Source organism: Cyanistes caeruleus, chromosome 14 (assembly GCF_971803275.1).
Source record: "Cyanistes caeruleus chromosome 14, bCyaCae1.hap1.1, whole genome shotgun sequence".
Lineage (NCBI taxonomy): Eukaryota > Metazoa > Chordata > Aves > Passeriformes > Paridae > Cyanistes > Cyanistes caeruleus.
Genome location: NC_141714.1, coordinates 1,101,623 through 1,122,196, shown reverse-complemented (window position 1 = coordinate 1,122,196; position 20,574 = coordinate 1,101,623). Strand labels below are relative to the sequence as shown.

The window sequence follows — 20,574 nt, the reverse complement described above, 5'->3', positions numbered from 1 at the left end:
CTGGCTGCTCAGGAGCTGCTGGCCATGGGAAGGGTGCACCTGATGGAGCTCTCCTTGCTGCCTCAGGAGAGCAGCTCAGTCAGGCTGAGTATCTCAGGAATGTCCTTGTGCTCAGGGGCTGCTGGAGCCTGGCCAGCCCCTCAGGAACTCTGAGTGACTCCTGGAAAATCCTTATACATACGGAAAACCCTCCTACACTCACCAGCTATTCACCAGCAAACCTCTGCCAGCTGAAACCAGAGAACCTGGGTGCTGCACAGAGCAGGAGACAACCCCGAGAGATGCTCTGGTGCCTCAGGAAGCAGCTGACACCCTCTGGAAACAGACTGTGTCTCTTCTGTGCTCCCTCCCTGCTCCAGGGGCTCCTCCTGCTCACTTCATGGAAATTGAGAAGGAGCTGCAGGTGGCCTGATAAGGTTTGGAAGGTTAGGGTTAGGGTCAGGTTTAGGGCTGGGGGTCAGGGTTAAGGGTAAGGGTTAGGGTTAGGGTTAGGGTCAGGGTTGGGGTCAGGGTTCAGGGTTGGGTTGGGTTAGGGTTAGGTTTGGGTTAGGGTTAGGGTTAGGTTCAGGGTTAGGGTTAATTCCATCTAGTTCCAACCCCCCTGCCATGGGTGGAGGTGCTGAGGTCCCTGGGGGATTTTCCTGGGATGCCCTGTAGCCTGTGGTAAATACCCTGGGGATATTGCAGAGCACAGGTGGCCTTTGGAAACACACCCACATTCCCTGAAATAGTTTCCCAGCAAAGCTGAGGTGTTATTTAATGAGCCTGGAGTTTGGATAAGGCTGGTTTAGGCAGATCCTTGGCTTTTCTCAGCTACGCAGGGCTCTGAATGAGCAAGATTCCAAGTTTCTGCCAGGAACAAATGTGTGTTTGCACAGATGGGAGGGTTACCTGGTTCTCTCCATCTGAGATGGGTTATTTACCATAAACATGTTTGCACTGGAGCTGTGAAATGAAGGCATGCTGATTGAAAACCTTGGAGCAGCTGTTGTCTCGGCATCCCCCAGGAAACTGTCACTGCCAGCTTTTCTTCCCATGGAAGTGACACTGCAGATCAGCCTCGGGAATGAGTGTTGTGTTCAGGAGGGGTTTCTGTCATGCTGCCAGGGGAATAGCAAATTCCTGCTTGATGCATTAAGCAGCACGTAAAAATTTAATCAAAACTGCATTTATTATACATGATAGTGGGGAAGAAAAACCTGGTAAGGGCTTCTACTCTTCATTAACTGCCTTCAAATGACTCGAGAGGAGAGGGAAAGTGCTTCAGCTTAGTAGGAAAGCATGAAAATGAGAGTGTTGCCATTGGTACTGTTGAGGTGACCCAAAAAGTGTTTGGAGCAAATGAACTCCCCTTGGATGAAGTGCAGTGCCCGAGCCAGGGGTCAGGAGCAGCCCCAGGGATTGTGATGTCCTGCCTGGAGCTGCCACTGCAGCAGGAGAGGCTCTGTCTCTGCAATTTTGGCTTTTTCCGTGCTGGGTGCAGGCACAGACACAGCCCCTGGCTGTGACTCTGTGTGGGGCTTTGCTCTCTCCTCCAGGGCAGGCAGGAGGGGACAGGTCCTGCCCAGCTCCGAGGTGACCTCAGGTGGGACAGAGGGGGCTCCTGCTGCTCTGCTGCTGCTCTGCTGCTGCTCTGCTGCTGCTGCTGCTGCTGCTGCTCTGCTGCTGCTGCTGCTGCTGCTCTGCTGCTGCTGCTGTGCTGCTGTGCTGCTGTGCTGCTGCTGCTGTTCTGCTGCTGCTCTGCTGCTGCTCTGCTGCTGCTGCTGCTGCTGCTGCTGTGCTGCTGCTCTGCTGCTGCTCTGCTGCTGTGCTGCTGCTGCTCTGCTGCTGCTCTGCTGCTGCTCTGCTGCTGCTGCTGCTGCTGCTGCTGTGCTGCTGTGCTGCTGCTGCTGTTCTGCTGCTGCTGCTGCTGCTGCTGCTGCTGTGCTGCTGCTGCTGCTCTGCTGCTGCTGCTGCTGCTGCTGCTCTGCTGCTGCTGCTGCTGCTGCTCTGCTGCTGCTCTGCTGCTGCTACTGCTGTGCTGCTCTGCTGCTGTGCTGCTCTGCTGCTGCTGCTGCTGTGCTGCTGCTCTGCTGCTGCTGCTGCTGCTCTGCTGCTGCTCTGCTGCTGCTCTGCTGCTGCTCTGCTGCTGTGCTGCTGCTGCTGCTCACAATCCCCAGCACCCAAAATCCCGCTCCCCCTTGGCTGGGGGTCAGACTTGGCTGCTTGCAGGCTCCTCAGCAGAGGTCTGGTGAGAGCAGTAACTGGCAAACAACACAAATTTAGGAAGGTAAAGAACTGTTATTTCCAGCTGAGCAGAGGCACGACAGCATCCTTCATTGATGGAAGGGAAAACCAGCAAGGAAGAGGCTCTTGGACTAGCTCAGAGCAGGATGAAGGGCAGGAGCGGAGCCTGGTGAGGGATGGAGGTGGATGGGAATCTGAGAGGTCTTTCCTCGTGCTTGGTGTCCCTCTCTCCTCCCTGGAGCCCAGGGCAGGGCTCGTGCAGAACCCCACCCCAGCCTGTCCTGGAAAAGCCTCCTGGCACGGCAGGAGTGTGTCTCCAGCTTCCTGCAGGGATTTGGGCATGGCAGGAGAGCGCGTGGAGCACAGGAACCCACTCCAGGAACCCACACAGGAACCCACTCCTGGCACTGTGAGGGGCTGGGAAAATACGGGCAGGGTTTTATGGAAAGGGTAAAAACCTCACGTGCAGATTGGAATTCTTAAGGAGCACCTCCATGAGCCCCTTTCCTCATGGTCTGCAGCAGGGCCAGGGCTGAGCTGGGCCTGTCTGAGCATGGCTTGAGCAGCTGGAGGGGTCTGCAGGAGGGGTGGGGGCAGCTGCCTGCCCTGCATCCAGCACATCCCCCCATGGCCTGGGAAAGTGTCCCTTCCCCCTAAATAACCCCCTTTGCTCTCCCTCCTCTGTGCCTGCATCCCTGGGGCAGCCAGGGAAAGGCTGGGGTTGGCAGTGCTGAGAAATCAGATAAATCACAAAAAGAAAACTTTTATTTTTCCCAGCAGTTGAAAAAAAAAAAAAAAAAAAAAAAAAGGAGAAGAAAGAAATGAAAGGAGAAAGGAGAAAAGCCAGTGAGAGGAAAATGAATCTGGAAATCAGGTCTCTAGGAGTCAGGGGGAAATTGTTTTCAGAGAGAAAATTATTGCAAAATACTGCATGAATAGGATTTTACCCTGCCAGACAAAAAATGCAGCTGAGGGAAGGCCGGGCTGGTGGCAGTGGTAATTGGTTCTGACTGTAATTTAAACAAGGCAGGAGCTGCTGGAGCAGGGCCTGGCAAAGACAGAATTCTCCTGCTTGTGAGAGGAGCTGGGTGGCCTATTGCTGGAAAACAACTTTGCTGAAATGTTTAATTTTGTGATTTTTTTAGAGGAAAACAAGTCTATTTCTCTTTCCAAATTGATGTTCTTAAATGTAACGTGGGTTTTTGTTCGGATTAAAATGAAACAAACCCCGTTGCAATGAAATAGTTCAATAAGAAAATGGTAATACTTTAATTTCAGAGAAATCCAGACTGGTTTTATTTATTTTCTTGCTTTAATACTGGGATGAAAAAGAACCACTTTGCCCTGATCTGGGGTGTGTTTGGGGGGTGAGGGGTTGGTTGTGCCTGCTGCAGGGTCTGGGAGCCCTTTTTGTACCGAGGGGAGAACATTTTGCAATGTAGAGAACACGTCAGGGACACGATGAGGGGTTAGGAGGTTATTTGGCTCTGGCTGTTTCGTTGGGTTTTCATTCGAAAATCAATAATAATCTGGTCCCCGTGTGCCTGCAGCAGCCAGTCAGTCTCTCACAGGTCTTGGGGGTAAGCTGGTCAGTCAAGTCATCTGGACCTAAACCCTTGGAAGGTTTGGGGAAAAGGGAAAACTCATTTAAGGCCAACACCATGTTAAAATGTGTTTTCTTCTGCCCAGACTCCCTGCAAAGAGATGCCTGTGCCCTGTACCTCCCTTTCACTCCACCCCTGGGCACTTCACTCCCCTCCTGGGCAGCCTCTGGAGCTCAGCCATGCGGAGCACAGCCAGCACCAAACCCCAGCTCCAGGCCAGCAGCACCCAGGGCTCCACCTCAGCCCAGTGTCACCCCCAGGACACCCCCAGGGCTCTGGAAATCCATGGCTGTGTCCAGCTGGGGCCGTCACCAGCCTGGGAATACGAGAGAGAAAATTTTTATTTAATAGCAACCGTTGCCATGAAAGATGGAAATGCTGAGTGAATGTCCCAGAACTTCACCACTCTCCATGTGTTCTACTGAGGGAAGTCACAGCCACAGCTCATGTGCCAGAGCTGTCTCCTGAGGATTCCTGGGCAGAAGCAGCGTTTCCCAATTTGTGCTTTTTTGGTTTAATCTGATGTCCCAGCACAATGCCATCAGAAGGAGCCAGAGCTGTTAAATCCATCCAAGCCATGCTTCCCAAAACAGCTCCTGGATTTCCTTTCTCTCTCTGTGCTATTTATATTCCTCGTGCTTATGGAGAGAGCTCAGCTCCAATGCTGTCTTTTCTGCAAGTAAATAAACCCTCTATTCTTCCTTTTTACTCCTTTTTGTGTCCCAGGAGGCCTGAAACGAACACTGAATCCTCAGCAGCAGGGTGTGGGGGCAGTGGGCTGGGGCTGAGGGGTGAAGTCTCTGTGTGCAGAGGGACTGAGTGGGAGCAGTGTCACAGCCAGGGTGACACCCCAGGGCTGCTGCAGGGGCTGGGAAGGAGAAGGACGAGGGAAGCCCCCACCCCACTGCAGCTCCTGGCCCCAGCCTGGGCCCTCCCCACCCCACAGCCACACCTCGGCCCCCTCTGCCACGGGCAGACCCCCCCAGAAACCCTGCATTTAACTCTGCCTCCTTTTTAATTTAAAATCCAGCTGCCTGCAGATGCCTGTGCAGCTTCAGTGACTCCCTGGTCCAAAAAGCTGCTGAGTGGATAAATGGCTTGAAATGGTTGATGCAGAAACTGGGTCTTGGCATTTCCAGGAGGAGGAGTTCCCATGTCTTTTCATTTTACAAAGTGCTTGGAAATGAGTTAAAAGATCAGCTGAAACGGAATGGAAATTGTTTGAAGTTCTGTAAATGTGTGTACATGGGTGCACACACAGGGGAAAAAGGGGAGAAAGGGGGAATTCTGGATTCAACTGTTTTTTCAACAGTTTTCTTTTTGCCTTAGGTATATTAATTTTATTTCAGCTTTTCATTGGGTTTTGTAAAAAGATTATTACTTTTTATTTTTAATTTTCTTGAAGATGTTTCTGGGATCAGGACAGAGTTCCAGCAGCCAGGGGAAGGAGACACAAACCCCTGATATGTCCCCAGGCTGGGGGTAATGGAAAGCAAGGCAAACCTCTGTGCAAGGAGTGTCTGTGCTCAAGGGTTACACAGCGTCCAAACTACAGTTACACAGCATCCAAACTACAGGGTTACACAGCACCCACACTCCAGGGTTACACAGCATCCAAACTACAGAGTTACACAGCATCCAAACTACAGGGTTAAACAGCATCCAAACTACAGGGTTACACAGCATCCAAACTACAGGGTTAAACAGCATCCAAACTACAGTTATACAGCATCCAAACTACAGGGTTACACAGCACCCACACTCCAGGGTTACACAGCATCCAAACTACAGAGTTACACAGCACCCACACTCCAGGGTTACACAGCATCCAAACTACAGAGTTACACAGCATCCAAACTACAGGGTTACACAGCATCCAAACTACAGAGTTACACAGCATCCAAACTACAGTTACACAGCATCCAAACTACAGGGTTACACAGCATCCAAACTACAGAGTTACACAGCATCCAAACTACAGGGTTACACAGCACCCACACTGCAGGGTTACACAACACCCACACTGCAGGGTTACACAGCATCCAAACTACAGGGTTACACAGCATCCAAACTACAGGGATACACAGCACCCATGCTCCGGGGTTACACAGCATCCAAACTACAGGGTTACACAGCACCCACACTCCAGGGTTACACAGCACCCACACTCCAGGGTTACACAGCACCCACACTCCAGGGTTACACAGCACCCACACTCCAGGGTTACACAGCACCCGCACTCCAGGGTTACACAGCACCCACACTCCAGGGTTACACAGCAGAGGTGTGCTTATGAGACTCGTGCAATTATCACCATCAGGGAGGTGTTTTCCAGCACAGGGCTGAGGAGTTCCAGTGCTGATGAGATTTCCTTCCTCTCTAATTCCTCAAGCCATTACTCTGAGCAGACTTTTATCATGCCCTTGCTGCCTTCCTGTGCTCGCAGGATGAGGAATGATCCACTCGGGGTTGTTGTGCTGGAATTTTCTGCACAGCCTGGGCTGGGCTGGAGCCTTGCAGGGCAGGGAACCCCCACCCAAGACTGTGCTTGGGGACTGAAGGGAACTTTGGGTTTTTTTGCCCAGATAGCAGTTTCTGCCTGATTTTCAAGACTTGGGTCAACAAAAGTATCTTTGGAAGATGGCACAGGAATGGCACAGGGATGCTGTGGGGATGGCACAGGGATGGGACAGGGATGGCACAGGAATGGCACAGGGATGGTGTGGGGATGGCACAAGGATGGCATAGGGATGGGACAGGGATGGCACAGGAATGGCACAGGGATGCTGTGGGGATGCCTCCCCTCCCTGTCACCACTGCTCCCATGTCACACTTGCTTAGGTCAAGCACCTTTGGTGATGGAGGGATTTAAGTGCCAGGTTTGATGCTGAACTAAAGGTGGGAATGTGCACCCACCATTTGAAAAATGTGCGCTGTTTTTCTCCGCCAAAAACCCCACTGGCTGGTTTGTATCTGATCTGTTGTCTTCTGCAAAATTTCACCTTCATTCCCAGCCCTGGTGCTGTGGGTGTATTGGACACCCCTCAGGCTTTCACTGCCTCTGAGAGCCCCCCTGAGCCTCGCTCCACGGGACAGGGCTGGCCTGTGCTCATCCTCCTGCATCCAGGGAGACAATCCCTGATCTCAATATTCCAAATGCCTCGCTCCTCTTCTGGACTCATTGTCCTCTTCTGGACATCCTCTCCAGCATGGCTGCTGCATACCAAACGTGCTGCAGAGCCTCTGACGTGCTCAGTTAAAGGTCTTTAACAGCCTCGGGTTTATCTTCTCAGAATCACTCCAGAGATCTGGCTGATGACCTGGGAAGAGCCAGGCGTGGGTGGCGGTGTCACCGTGGCTGTGAATCTTAATGGCAGCCTGGGAGGTGGCTCTGGCTTGGGGTGAGGTGACACCCCTCAGTGCCACCTGGGGATTACAGACACCCTTCTAATTAACCTAACTTTGGTTTCCTGCACTTGGGCTGCTTGATGTTGTGTCACACTGGAGCTGTGAATGAGCCTGGCCTGGCGAGCCGCGTGCTGTGGCCAGGGCTGGGAATCACATCTGCTCCAGGTCTCCAGCACACCAGAAAGGCTTCATTCCATAGCTCCCATAAATAATGTGTCTGTTTTAAACACTCACAGTAATTCATGGCCTCTGCCTAACAGTAGCTCAAAGATCTTAATTTAAAGGTCTTTATGAGGACGATGCTCTCGTGCGCTGGGGATGGTTACGGAGTCTCTCATTTTCATATTACCTGCTAGAACGGAGCCCTGCTTTAATCTGGCCATTAATTAGAGGAGTAATTGTTGCCCAGTGTCTGTGCAGGCGCTCTAATGTGAACGGGAGCAGCCATTTAGCGCGGCGCTGCTGGAAGGAGCCTGCGGCTCACGGCTCTAACTGGGTCCCGGCCCCAGAGAGGAGGGGGCCGAGCAGAACGGGGGGCTTCGGGCCACCTCCTCCATCCCTGTGCTTGTGACGAGTTCTCGGGCTCAGTGCCGTGTCCATCGGGCTCGGTGCCATGTCCCTTGGGCTCAGTGCCGTGTCCCTGGGGCTCAGTGCATGTCCCTGGGGCTCAGTGCGTGTCCCTGGGGCTCAGTGCCGTGTCCCTGGGGCTCAGTGCCGTGTCCCTGGGGCTCAGTGCGTGTCCCTGGGGCTCAGTGCCGTGTCCCTGGGGCTCAGTGCCGTGTCCCTGGGGCTCAGTGCGTGTCCCTGGGGCTCAGTGCCGTGTCCCTGGGGCTCAGTGCGTGTCCCTGGGGCTCAGTGCCGTGTCCCTGGGGCTCAGTGCGTGTCCCTGGGGCTCAGTGCCGTGTCCCTGGGGCTCAGTGCGTGTCCCTGGGGCTCAGTGCCGTGTCCCTGGGGCTCAGTGCCGTGTCCCTGGGGCTCAGTGCCGTGTCCCTGGGGCTCAGTGCGTGTCCCTGGGGCTCAGTGCCGTGTCCATCGGGTTCGGTGCCGTGTCCCTGGGGCTCAGTGCTGTGTCCCTGGGGCTCAGTGCGTGTCCCTGGGGCTCAGTGCGTGTCCCTGGGGCTCAGTGCCGTGTCCATCGGGTTCGGTGCCGTGTCCCTGGGGCTCAGTGTGTGTTCCTGGGGCTCAGTGCCGTGTCCATCGGGTTCGGTGCCGTGTCCCTGGGGCTCAGTGCGTGTCCCTGGGGCTCAGTGCCGTGTCCATCGGGTTCGGTGCCGTGTCCCTGGGGCTCAGTGTGTGTTCCTGGGGCTCAGTGCCGTGTCCATCGGGTTCGGTGCCGTGTCCCTGGGGCTCAGTGCCGTGTCCCTGGGGCTCAGTGCCATGTCCATCGGGTTCGGTGCCGTGTCCCTTGGGCTCAGTGCGTGTCCCTGGGGCTCAGTGCCGTGTCCCTGGGGCTCAGTGCCGTGTCCATCGGGTTCGGTGCTGTGTCCCTGGGGCTCAGTGCCGTGTCCCTGGGGCTCAGTCCCATGTCCCTTGGGCTCGGTGCCGTGTCCTTTGGGCTCAGTCCCATGTCCCTTGGGCTCAGTGCCGTGTCCCTGGGGCTCAGTCCCGTGTCCCTTGGGCTCAGTGCCGTGTCTCAGGCTCAGTGCCGTGTCCCAGAGATAGGTTTGCACATTTGTGGGGAGCTCAGAGGGAATGCAAAGGGGCTGGGACATTCCCTGGGTGTCCCTTCCTCCTTGTGCTAGCACCTTGACCCAGTACCAGGCTCTGCTCTCCCCCACATGAATGATTTCCCAGCCTGGCTGTGACTACAGGCAGCCCCCACCCTTCAGAGAAAGCTGGAATGTTTGGGATAAGTTGATGCCCAGGCTGAGAGGGAGCCTGGCATGGTCCCAGATGGGTCCCTGGCAGGGCAGAGCCAGCCCGGAGCTGCAGCCCCAGAGCATCCCTTGACACTGCAGTGACTGCAGCACAGGGAGCTCCAGGCTGCAGGGACAGGAGCACTGGAGTTAATGGATGGGGAGCAGGATTCGATGTGCTTTAGTGTCTGTTTGAAGAGTCATGAACACTTGGGGCTATTTAATTGAAAGTAACTGTGCAAAACCCAGAATTAATTCTTATTAAACATCTGCAGTGACATTTTCTTAACTGGAAATTAAACAGGGATTAAGGTGAAGCCTCCTAAGGCTCTCCCTGTTGTGACCAGGAATATTTTAAGGCACCAGAGTATGTTAAATTTGAAGAAATGAGCTGATCTGGATGCACTTGTGTTTTTCCCTCTCTCTGTGTGGCTGGCCAGGCAAGCAGGGGGAGCTGGAGGTAAAACCGGAGCAAATGGAATCGTGGAGTGGTTTGAGTTGGAAGGGACCTTAAAGAACAGCCAGTTCCAACCCTTGGCCATGGACAGGGACAGCTTCCACTGTCCCAGGTTGCTCCAAGCCCCATCCAACCTGGCCCTGAACACTTCCAGGGATGGGGCAGCTTCACTGGGCACCCTGTCCCAACAGGAAATGCCAGGTGAGCTGTCAGTGTGCCTGAGGAAGGAAAAAGAACAGACCAAGAGAAGGCTGGAAACAAGGGAGGGCTGGGAAGGGTGGCCAGGAGAGATGGAGTGTCAGGGAAAGCACCTTGAAGGCCCCATCTGGGGCTGAGCCCTGGTGACTGGAGCAGCAGCCACGTGGATCACACTGTCCAATCAACGAGAAGCAGGACCTGCTGAGAAGATAAAAGTTTGGCTGGACATCAGGGCAGGAGAGCTCCTGTGGGAATAATGGGGACAGAAACCTGTGGTTTTAGTGATTATCAGGTTCCCAGCAGAGGCTGTGTGACACCGTGCCCAGAGCTGGAAGGAGGAGGCTGCTGCCCACCAGCTCTGCTCAGCACAAGGCTCCCAGGTCCGGCCATCTCCTCATCCAATGTGCTATTCAATTAATTAAATATTCTCTCTTCCAGATTGCTGGCTGAGGGTGACACACGCTTAATGAACAGCTGCAGGTCCCTAATCACATTGGCAATTAGGAATGTAATTAGAGCACTTGCAAATGGTTTTCATGCTGATAAAACATGACAGAATGGAGCGTTTTCACTCACTGTCAGCTGCCAGACAATCTGTTACCCATCTAATGGCAATTTAATTACAAATTCCTCCACTACCCCGGTTTCCGGTCGCTCGAGTCCGTGGATAATTGGGCAGCACTGGAGCTGGGCATGGAGCAGAGGGATCTCTGGAGAGGAGGTGCAGGATGTGGCTCCCTCCCTGCTGGCTCCTGTTGAGCCTCTCTCCACCTGAGGGGATGGCTGGGGATGGTTCCAGCTGTGCCAGGGAGGGTTAGGGTGGATAGCAGGAAAGGTTCTTCCCCCAGAGGTGCTGGCACTGCCCAGGCTCCCCAGGGAATGGGCACAGCCCCGAGGCTGCCAGAGCTCCAGAAGGGTTTGGACAGAGCTCCAGGGATGCCCAGGGTGGGGTTGTTGGGGAGTCTGTGCAGGGCCAGGGGTTGGATCCTGATGGGTTCCTTCCAGCTGAGGAGATTCTCTGATTCTGGGAGGGTTGAGGGGAAATGCAGGGCAGATCCAGGGGGCTGCACACATGCAGAGGCACGGAGGGAGATCCCAGCTCCCATGGAACCGTGCATGGCAGCATTGCTTTACATTCCCCCGGCCCCAGACTGCTCCAGCACTGCTGCCCCGGGTAGGTGAGGGAGCATCCCCTCCTGGCCACCGCCCCTGGCCCACCTTCCCAGGCCCTGGGGGCTCTGCCATCTCCAGGCTGGCAGCTCCGTGCTGGGGATGGGGCTGGGAAGAGGCTGCAGTTGGGACAGGGTGTGGCTGTGCAGGGGACACAGGCTCCCATGTGGCACGAGCGTGACGGTGCTCAGCAGGCTCAGAGGATGCTGCTGTGTATTTGTGCAGTGAGTGAAATAAAGTAACACTGTAGTTTTGTCATCAGCAGCACTTCTCTCCATCCTCCAGGTGCTGTGTGAAAGAGAGTGTTTAATTCATTTTCAGGTGGAGCAGGACTAAAAATCCCATTTTGCAAACAAAGACACCACTTGAGAGAAGTTATTCCCATCAGGGTGACACACTGAGAACAGAACAGAGGGGTTTTAATGACAGATGAAGGGCAAAGGTCTGCCAAACGATGGACATGTAGTTCAGAGCCCAGGTATCAATTAAATCATCAAACCTGCTGAAGGTGGTGATGACCATCAGTAACCAGGGCAGCTGAGTTCATGCCTCTGATGGGCCTTGAGGAAACTCTGCAGGTCATTTTCTCAGTGTTCTGGTGTTCAGCTTCCTCAAATCATGGAACGGTTTGGGTTGGAAGGGACCTTAAAATGATCCAGTTCCATCCTCCCGTTCCAGCCAGTTCTGCCCTCTCTGCCCCTCAGCCCCCTCCAGCCTCATGCCAGGCCACTCAGGAGGTCACCGGGGCTGTGGTGGCACAGCTGTGGGCTGGCAGGGACACAACAGCAGCTGAGCACAGAGCCAGGCTCCTTCCTCACCTGGCTGATCAAAGGCAGTGTGCCCAGCGCAGCTCCTGTCAGCAAGGAGCTGTAATGAGCATTTTCACAGCCCCTGTGCACAGAGTGCCAGGGATGGGTGTCAGCCTGTGCAAACAAACAGGGACAGGTCAGAGCCAGGGAGGGAGGAGAGCAAGGGTCACGGGTGGAGAAGGCACTCGGCTCAGGGTGGTGGGGAACAGGGAATTGTTGAGGCTCAGTTTCTCGCTGTAGCTGAGGAGGGCTGTGTGTGCCTCAGGGACCAGGCAGCCCCTGCTCTGTGCAGCCCTGGCTCCATTTGTGCAGAAGGACCCAGGGAGCCTCCCTGGGCAGGGCTGGGACCCCACTGCTCCCAGTGCCATGTGGGGATGGGGGTCCCAGGGCCCCCATTTCTGGCTGCTGTTTACTTTTACAACTCCTGGGAGTGCTTGGCTCCTTGCATCCTGCACTGACCCAGTTCTTGCTCGTTGCCATGGAGAACTGGACCCAATTCCATTAACAGTGCCTGTGCTGCTCCTGCCTGGCTCTGGAGCTTGGAGGATGCAGTGGTGAGCCTGGATGGGTTCTCAGGAGAGGGGCCAGGTGGGATTTGCACGGGCTGATGAAGGGCTGGGGTCTCCAGCTGCCTGCTCCGGGTGGGTCAGGACAGGCCTCCTGGAGCTCAGGACAGGCTCCTGGAGCTCAGGGTAGCTCCTGGAGCTCAGGACAGCTCCTGGAGCTCAGGACAGGCTCCTGGAGCTCAGGGCAGGCTCCTGGAGCTCAGGAGAATTCCTGAGGCTCCCCCTGCAGCCATTTTCAGTCTGAGACACAGGCACCAATGTCCTCACCTCCTCCCTCCTCCTCCTTCATGTGTCTTAAACTCCAGAACTCTTCAGTAAAGGCTTCTGGTCTCATTCCAGGTATTGTCCATCTCTCCATAGCCAGACCAAGAATATTAAGCAATGCTCAGTCTAATCAGGATGATCAAGAACACTCAGTTTTAGGGGCTGGTTATTCAGGTGAGTATTTAAAACCTCAAGTTCCATTAAGGATTAATTCAGGCCAGCTCAGACTCTAATTCATTTGCCCTGTGCAGCCTATGAGCAGCTCAGGGAGTCATTTTGTTTTCTGTCCATTTATTTAAATATTGTTGGTTTTTTTTCCAGCCTGGAGTGAAAACACCAGTTCAAGGGATTTTCACTCCTGGATGAGAGAGCTGCAGCACGGATTCCCAGTGAGGATTATCCCACCCCAGTGCAATCCACTGCTGCTGCAGACAGGACAGATGAGACGTCACTCACTATATAAACCCAGTGCTTTCTCTTCACTTTGCAGCCTCCCAGAGCAGGGGGCAGCCCCAGGGCTCCCAGGCAGTGGGGTTTTAGGCTTTCTCAAGGGAAGGATTTTTAAAATTTCTTATTTCATGAACTACAGAAGAAATTAAAAAGCCAACCTTCCCCTCAGTCCCTAAAACCTGCCATTAGCCTTCCCAAGCCCATGTCACATGCTGGTTTTTTCCCTCCTAGTTGACTTGAGGAATCCATTTCTGGTTTGATTTGCGGTATTTGTGATGCTGAAACCTCTTGTGTTTGAAGCACATTCCTGGAAAGCAGCGGCAAAACTCATTCCATCAGCTCAGAGCAGCCTTTCCCTTTCCATGAAACAACCTGCCATGTGAGTGATGCTTTTAAATTGGCTCTCACAATGAGGGATGCCGTTTCCTAGAAACCCGAGGCTGACAGGGGAAGGCACCAGAAGCAGGAAGAGAAAGGGAAGAGCTCCTTCCTGGGCTCATGCTGGCACTGCCTGTTTTGGGGAAGAGGTGGCCAGGGATGAGTTTATCCAGTTTCCCCTGGTTCCAGGAGCTGGGACACAGCCCTGAGGGAGCAGTCCCGCCTGGCCACGGCTCCCAGGGACCTTTGGCCACAGCCAGAGGACACTGAGGTGACACTGCTGCATTTCTCCTGCTCTCCCCTTGGCCAGCACCGCCGTTCCTCGGCTGGCACCGGGCGGGCTCCAAGCCAAGGCAGCCGCACAGGGAGAGCTGCGGCTCTGCTGTCCCAGCGCTCCCCGTCCCTTCGGGCTTTGCTGGGGCTGCGCTGTGTCCGGAGATGGGTTAGGCCGGGACCACGGAGCGCAGCCCTGGGAAGCCCCGCAGGAAAAGGAGTGTTCCCGTGCTGCAGGGTGGTACCACAAGTCCCCTCTGCTCCCGTGGATGCACAGCCATATGTTTTGCCAGGTTTGGGGAACACTGTGATGGCCAGCAAGAAGATCCCAGGCCTATCCTCACCTTATGGCCTCCCTCACACACAGACATACCCAGTAACGTATATATATTATATTATAATTTTTATATATATATTTATATATATATATATATATGTACACACATTAACAAAGAAGTTGCAAAAAAAAAAAACCCAACGAAACCAAGGGAAAAACCCAGCAGGAAGAACAGCCCTCCCCCCAAACAAAACGGAAGCAGGAATGTTACACGTGGAAGGGGAGGCTGAGGGGAGCCAGGAGTACACACATCCCAAACCTGGCCACTGGTGTCACCAGGAGCAGAGGAACCAGCACCTGAGCCCCCCTCCACGTCCTGAGCAGGGCCCAGGGATGGGGCTGCTGCTCCCCAAATCTCGGTGACAACTGGGGGGGCTCTGCTTTCTGTACCACAGTGTGGGTGCCTGGGAAAGGCCCCCAGCCCCTGCTCGGGGTGTGGGGCTCCCCCAGCCCCGCCTGGCCGGCTTCCAGACACGTGTGGGGGCCAGGGGGTCCCACAATTAGTGCAATTTCATCAGGTGCAAATGTCACGTTAAGGGCTCGTGGTCTCTCAGCCGAGGATGCCGAGCGCTCCCAGGGCCAACATCCACCTCAGTGCCTGGCGTCCCCCATGGCACAGCATGAGCAGCCCCACGGGACCTTCCCGTCAAAAACATCCATCTCCAAAGGGTGCTTTAACCTCCCAGAGTGAAGGGGGCCGTGCCAGGCTGTGGGGACAGCAGGCACACCCCGCTGCAGCCTCCCCGAGCTCCTGCAGCCGGGGCTGGGAGAAGCAAGCGCAGCTGCCCCTGTGCTCAGCAGGACTCTGAAGGAGAGAGCTGCATCCCCTGGGCTCGCCCTGCCAGGCACCATGGGGCAGCAGCCTGTGTCAGGGGAAACCCCTCTCAGCTTGGCAGGGCTGGCAGATCCTTCTCCTGAGCTGCTGCCCACCTCCCTTTTCCAAAAACCTCAGCCCCACACACCAGAGAGGGTGTGCTGAGGAATGGGCTCCTTTGTGCTCTCTTCCTGGGCAAAGCTGCCACCAGCAGTCACCCACATATACCCCCTTGGCTGGGCACTGGGAGGGGGCTCCAGGGGAATTCTGAACCTGCTCCAGATGAATTCAACCCTGAGCCTCAGGGACAGACTCAGTCCTCGGCCACAGAGTAAACAGGATGGTTCCGCACTCACACCACCACAGAATCATGGAATAGTGTGAGCTGGAGGGGATCTTTAAAATGCATCCAGCTCAACCTCCTGGCATGATGGAGAACAAACCAGAAGTCAACATTTGGGGTCATAAATTGAGATTTTGGGTCATAGAGCATAGAGGTGGTCTTTGAGCAGGACTCTAGTGCGGGTTTAGAGTAGGAAGATGAGTTTTGCTGCAGACAGAACACTAATGGAGGCCTGTGTGGAGCAGGGCACTGCTGGCCAGACCCCATCAGGAAGGAGCAGCTGCCAAACCTCTGTGCCAGGGGCCAAAGCTCCTCAGGGATGCAGGCCTCCCCGGTTACTGGGAGCTCTCAAAGGAGGAGATGGTGGGCTGGGGGTCCGTGGCTCTCCACTGCAGGACTCCAGCAATGTGTCAGGAGCCTGCCACCTGCAGCACAGACAGCCATGGGGAGCACCCTCAGTGCCACCTTCACTCACAGACCATCACCACCCTCCCTCCACGGGACCACCACACAACCCCTGCCAGGGCTCACCGAGCCCGAGGGCTCCGAGCCTTATCCACCCCACCAGGGAAGCCACTGAGCCTCAGCCACACGGAAAGTCCTGCCTGGAAAGTGCTGCTCATGCTCTGGGTCCTCACACCAGCTGTCGGCGGGCTCCAGAGCCCATCCCTGCTGCCCAGCCTGCACCTCGCGGGATGCACGAGCCATTCCCTGACCACCGTGGCACCTCAGGTCACCCTGAAAGCTGCCCTGGCCCTTCCAGCCCCCAAGGGAAGACAGAACCATCCAGGTGACAATCTGCTTGGGGAGAGATGGGAGCCGGTGCCGAAGAGCCGCTCCAGCCACTCTTGCGCTCTCCGGAGCTCACCAACAGCAGTTCCTTCCCAGCCGTGGTTCCAGGTTCTTCCACTTTTCCATGAAAATAAGGTGGAGCTGGGTGTGGAGCTCGCCAGCGGCGTTCCGGCAGGGCTGCCAGCTCCGGCAAACACCGGCACGGCCGGCGCTGCCACGGGGCACGGCAGGCCTGGCAGCCTAGTGACACGCTTTCATTCCTGACACGTACGGGGACTCCTGCGGCCGGCAGTTACACTCCTGCTGCTCGGGGTAATCGATGAAATCCGGGGCGGGCAGCCCCGACAGGATCATCAGGGATTTGTTCCAGATGGTGAAGGTGGGGCACACGGGCAGGATGAAGGAGACTTCAAAGGTGTGCAGGTGGAGGGAGTTGGCCGGGTCGTAGAAGGAGAGCGCGTTGTTGTCGTAGTCCAGGAGCACACCGAGGCGCTTCATCTGCGGGTGCACCTCCACCAGCATCTCCTTGTTGTTGTGCCGCACCACAAAGTTGTTGTTGCAGCGGGAGAAGACCCAAGAAGAGGAGTTCTTCCCAATCCACTCGTTTTTGGGGGCTGACTTGTAAGCCACACCGATGGCATACCTGCAGGAGAGGAGAAGCTGCGCTCAGCACAGCACCGAGCCCAGCCCCGATGGGCACCCTGCGCTCTCAGAGCCCACCTGCTGGAGAAGGGCACAGGGTGGGCATCTCTGGCAGAAGCATCCCCCCTCACACAGGACCCCCCCTTACCAGGTGGAGGATCCCACCACCACCTCCCAGTAGTGGCAGCCGCTGTCGATGAAGACGTTGCCGGCGGCGCCGTAGCAGCCCGTGCCGCTGAACCTCTCCGGCGTGTGGCTCTTCTTCAAGGAGCTCTCGTCCTTCTCCATCTGCAGCCCGTCATTGGAGATCTTCAGCTTCTTGTGAGCCATCTTGGGGTCCAGCTTGAATGGCTGACCTGTGGGGAGGAGACACGTGTGTCAGGATTTGCGTTATTAGCACCATGGCAAGGGGCTTCTTCACATCCTGTGTTCTCAGCTTTGCATATTTCATGGTGGTTCACTCAGGTGCTTTCCCCAAAACCAGACCAGGTCTGGGTGATGTCCCAGAGCTCCAACCAACCTCCTTGTTTGCCAGTGATTCCCCTCTGGAAGTCCTCAGACTATCCTGGACTTGCAAACAAAAGATGCTACAAAGAAGCAAACTGAGTTCAGGTGGGCTTTGCTGCTGTGTTTTCATGCGAGATGCAGTGAAGCACACACAGGCACCAGGGAACATTTCCATAGGGATTCACCTGCTTCAGGACAAAGCAAATGACAGCTGAAGAGAACACCCCAAGTCCTGCCAATACCTTCACCCTCACATTTTGGTACCTGGCTCGGGGCATGACTAGCTGTGTCCCCCTGCATGCTCCCATTTTTGGCTACAGACACAGAGTCGCAGCAAGGAGAAACACTGACAGCACCATGGCAGTGGGGCTGAGCCTGGGCTGGGCACCCCCAGAACAGGCAGGAAACCCTGCAAACAGACACACCAGGAGAACCCCAGGACAGCTGGGAACTTCTGCAGAGAGCTCCAACATCAGCGACAATGGCAGCTGCAGGGCAGAGCTCATCTGTGCCCTGCTCTGTTACCTGATGGAAGCTCGTGCTGCTTTTCCTCGGAGCCCAATTTGCTGAATAATTGAGTTGAGAAGCCTGAAAGTAAAGCTACAAATTGGGAGTGACCTGCCCCCTCCTTCTCCTGGCTGCTCTGATCTTTCTGCCGTATCTTTTCCTGGCAGTAATGCAAAGAGACAAGCTCCGAGGAAGTGAGGTATAAAAATACTTGGCTCCATCAGGAGAGAGACACTCACAGCTCTGTTTCCTAAGGCGACCCCTTGCTAAGGTCAGTGTGAAGAACTGGAGCCCAGCCCCTGTCACTGGTTTGTGCTGGCATGTCCTGGAGCAAGCGCTGAAGCTGCACCCACAGGCAGTGTGTGCGATGGGCAGGCTGGCAGGGTCAGAGGGCACTTCAGAGAACACAGCCAGGCACCTGCTACCATCAACCCCTTCCCAAAACATCACTCTGGCACCGGGAAAAAATACAGACTTCCCAGAGGTCATGATGGTCCCGAGCAGAGGAAGGGGGGTTCTGACTGCAGCCGTCACTCCCTGCTCCTGCACCATCACCAGCCCCTGTGCCTGCCAGTCCCTGCTCTCCAGCCCCCAGCCCTGCCCTGCACAGAGCTGAGGGTTGTGATGGTTCCTCATCATTAACGGTTCCTCTCATCATTAATGATTCCTCTCATCATTAATGGCTCCTCTCATAATTAACGTGTTTCTCCTGGGCTGGTCACTCACAAATTCAGCTTTCTGGGATATTCCTGACAGCCTTTTGCTGGTCATCCCTGCACGAGAGCTGTGGGGCAGCAGCCCCCGGCTCATTTATCAGCTGCACGATCCCTCCCTTCCCCGCGGGGCAGAGGAAATCCTGTCTGGCACCGGCTGTGTGGGAGCGAGAGGAGGCAGCCAGGAACACGGCCAAGGTCAGGGGAATGCAGCCAGGCAGAGGGAGCTGTGTGCTGGAGCTTCAGCCCCACCCTGCAGGACCCCAGACCCCCACCCTGCTCCCCCAAACCCAGCACAGGGCTCACGGCGTGGGACAGACACTGCTGCCACCCACCCAGAGGGACAGCGAGGACAGGCTGCCTGCTGCTCTATGGAACAGCCATGGAAATGATGGGAACGAGATCCCCAGGAGCAGGAGACACCCCGTGCTCAGCCAAACCCGGGGGCAGCAGCCCAGCCCAGCCCAGCCCAGCCCAGCTCAGCTCAGCCCAGCCCAGCTCAGCCCAGCCCAGCCCAGCCCAGCCCAGCTCAGCTCAGCTCAGCTCAGCCCAGCCCAGCCCAGCCCAGCTCAGCTCAGCCCAGCCCAGCCCAGCCCAGCCGAAATGTGTGGACAGAAAGGAGGGATGGATATGAACTCTGCTCCCAAGGACGCTGCAGGCACCCACCACGTTCTGCCCAGAGAACAAAGCTGCAGGGACACAGGGACACAAAGCCAGCCCTTCCTGCATTCTGTCCCCCCTCTCTGCCTGCAGTGGCAGTGTCCCTATCCCCATCCAAGATGCCACCTGTGGGACACAGGGCACCCACAGAGCACGGCTGCCAGCACCATCCTGCCCTCCCTGAAGACATCATCTTCTGCAAAGGAAGAAACAAAGATGCAGCACTGTACTGCTGAGTCATCAGGTCTGGAAAGCCAGAAATCCATCTAAACCTATGAATCTTTTCCCAGATTCCCTGCTGGGGAGCTTCTGCAGGGATCATCCTGCTCCTTAAAAACACTAACAGTGTTAGTTAACACTGTTAACTAACAGTGACCCTGCAGCCCAGCTGCTCAGGCATCACCTCACTCCTGACATCTCACATGGGATGGGGATGGAGTCATCCTCTAGCACACCGAGGTCTTGCCAAGAGATGCAGAAATCAGGAAAAGACAGAATTGTGAGGGAAAATAAGGCAGGATGCAGCGGCCGAGGCAAGGGCTGTAAAACCCATTTCCCTGCCCTTATGGCCAGAGCTGGGCCTGTTCCTGCATTCCAGCACATTCAGCAGCTTTTGGACACTTGATCCTAAGTGAGGCCTGCTTGGGCCCAGCCTCAGCAGAGGATGGTCTCTCTCTGTCACTGAACCAAGCCTGCTCTCCCCAGGAGCGCAGATCTGGTGGCAGCACTGACAGCGCCGTGTCCTGGCACCAACCTTCTGGCCATGGGGAGATCTCCCAGACGTCCCTGCAGGAACAGAACGCTCTGGGAAATGTGGGCCCTTTCTGTGCTGAGCTGCTGACACTTCCAGCAAGGTTACAGCAGTGGGAAAGCGTGGGTGTGATATCCTCTGGATACTGTCCACTGGAAAAGGAGAAGCCCTGGTCCCAAAGACCAGCAGGAGGAAAAGCCAGTGAGGACAAGCTGGGGCTGCAGCACAGGGGAGCAGCACCACTGGACACCCAAAGGAGCCTTTGTCCCCTGAGGCTGGCCACAGAAGGAAATGAATCAATATATATTATATCCACGTATATGGCTAAATCAAACTTCCAGGAATTCAGAAGCTTCCACAAACACAGATAGCAGAGGAACACCAAACTGGTGGCAGAGGGGGACGTGCCCATCAGTGCCACATGGCTCTCCAGCCCTGAGTGGGAAGGGAGGGATAGATCCTTGTGGAAGGTGCTTTAGCACCAAAACCACAATCCCACACGAGCTGTGCGGCGTTTCCATCCCTCTGCCCGCTCCCCACGAGCACTCAGCCTGCCTAACCCTAACCCCAGTGCCCAGGAAACTGTGCCCTGTCCCCCCTGTCGCGGCCAGCTCAGGGCCTGGACACCTACTGTTGGTCTTGAGGCGGGCGGGCTCGCTGTTCCTGCTGCCCGCCTGGTTGATGGCCTTCACCAGGAAGATGTAGCGGGTGCCGCTCTGCAGCCCGTGCACCGTGTAGTGGTTCTGCTTGATGTTGGGGACGATCATCCAGCTGTCCATGGAGTTGTAGAGACCTGGAGTGCAGGAGAGGGGCAGACATTCATTCCCAGGGAAGGACAGAGTAGAAAGC

General features: G+C 55.6%; 1 protein-coding gene across 4 annotated transcripts in view; it reads right to left on the bottom strand.

Annotated features, from left to right (window-relative positions):
- Window positions 1-14,040: 14,040 nt before the first annotated feature.
- MID2 (midline 2) overlaps window positions 14,041-20,574 on the bottom strand; it is a 59,531-nt gene continuing 52,997 nt past the window's right edge. For all 4 annotated transcript variants that reach the window (XM_086850047.1, XM_086850048.1, XM_086850049.1 and 1 more), the window contains exons 8-10: window positions 20,357-20,518; window positions 16,736-16,943; window positions 14,041-16,588 (exon numbers count right to left, since the gene is read on the bottom strand). In XM_086850047.1, coding sequence (XP_086706173.1) covers window positions 16,186-16,588; window positions 16,736-16,943; window positions 20,357-20,518 — 773 coding nt within the window. In that variant the 3' untranslated portion in view covers window positions 14,041-16,185. The remainder of the gene's footprint in view (window positions 16,589-16,735; window positions 16,944-20,356; window positions 20,519-20,574) is intronic.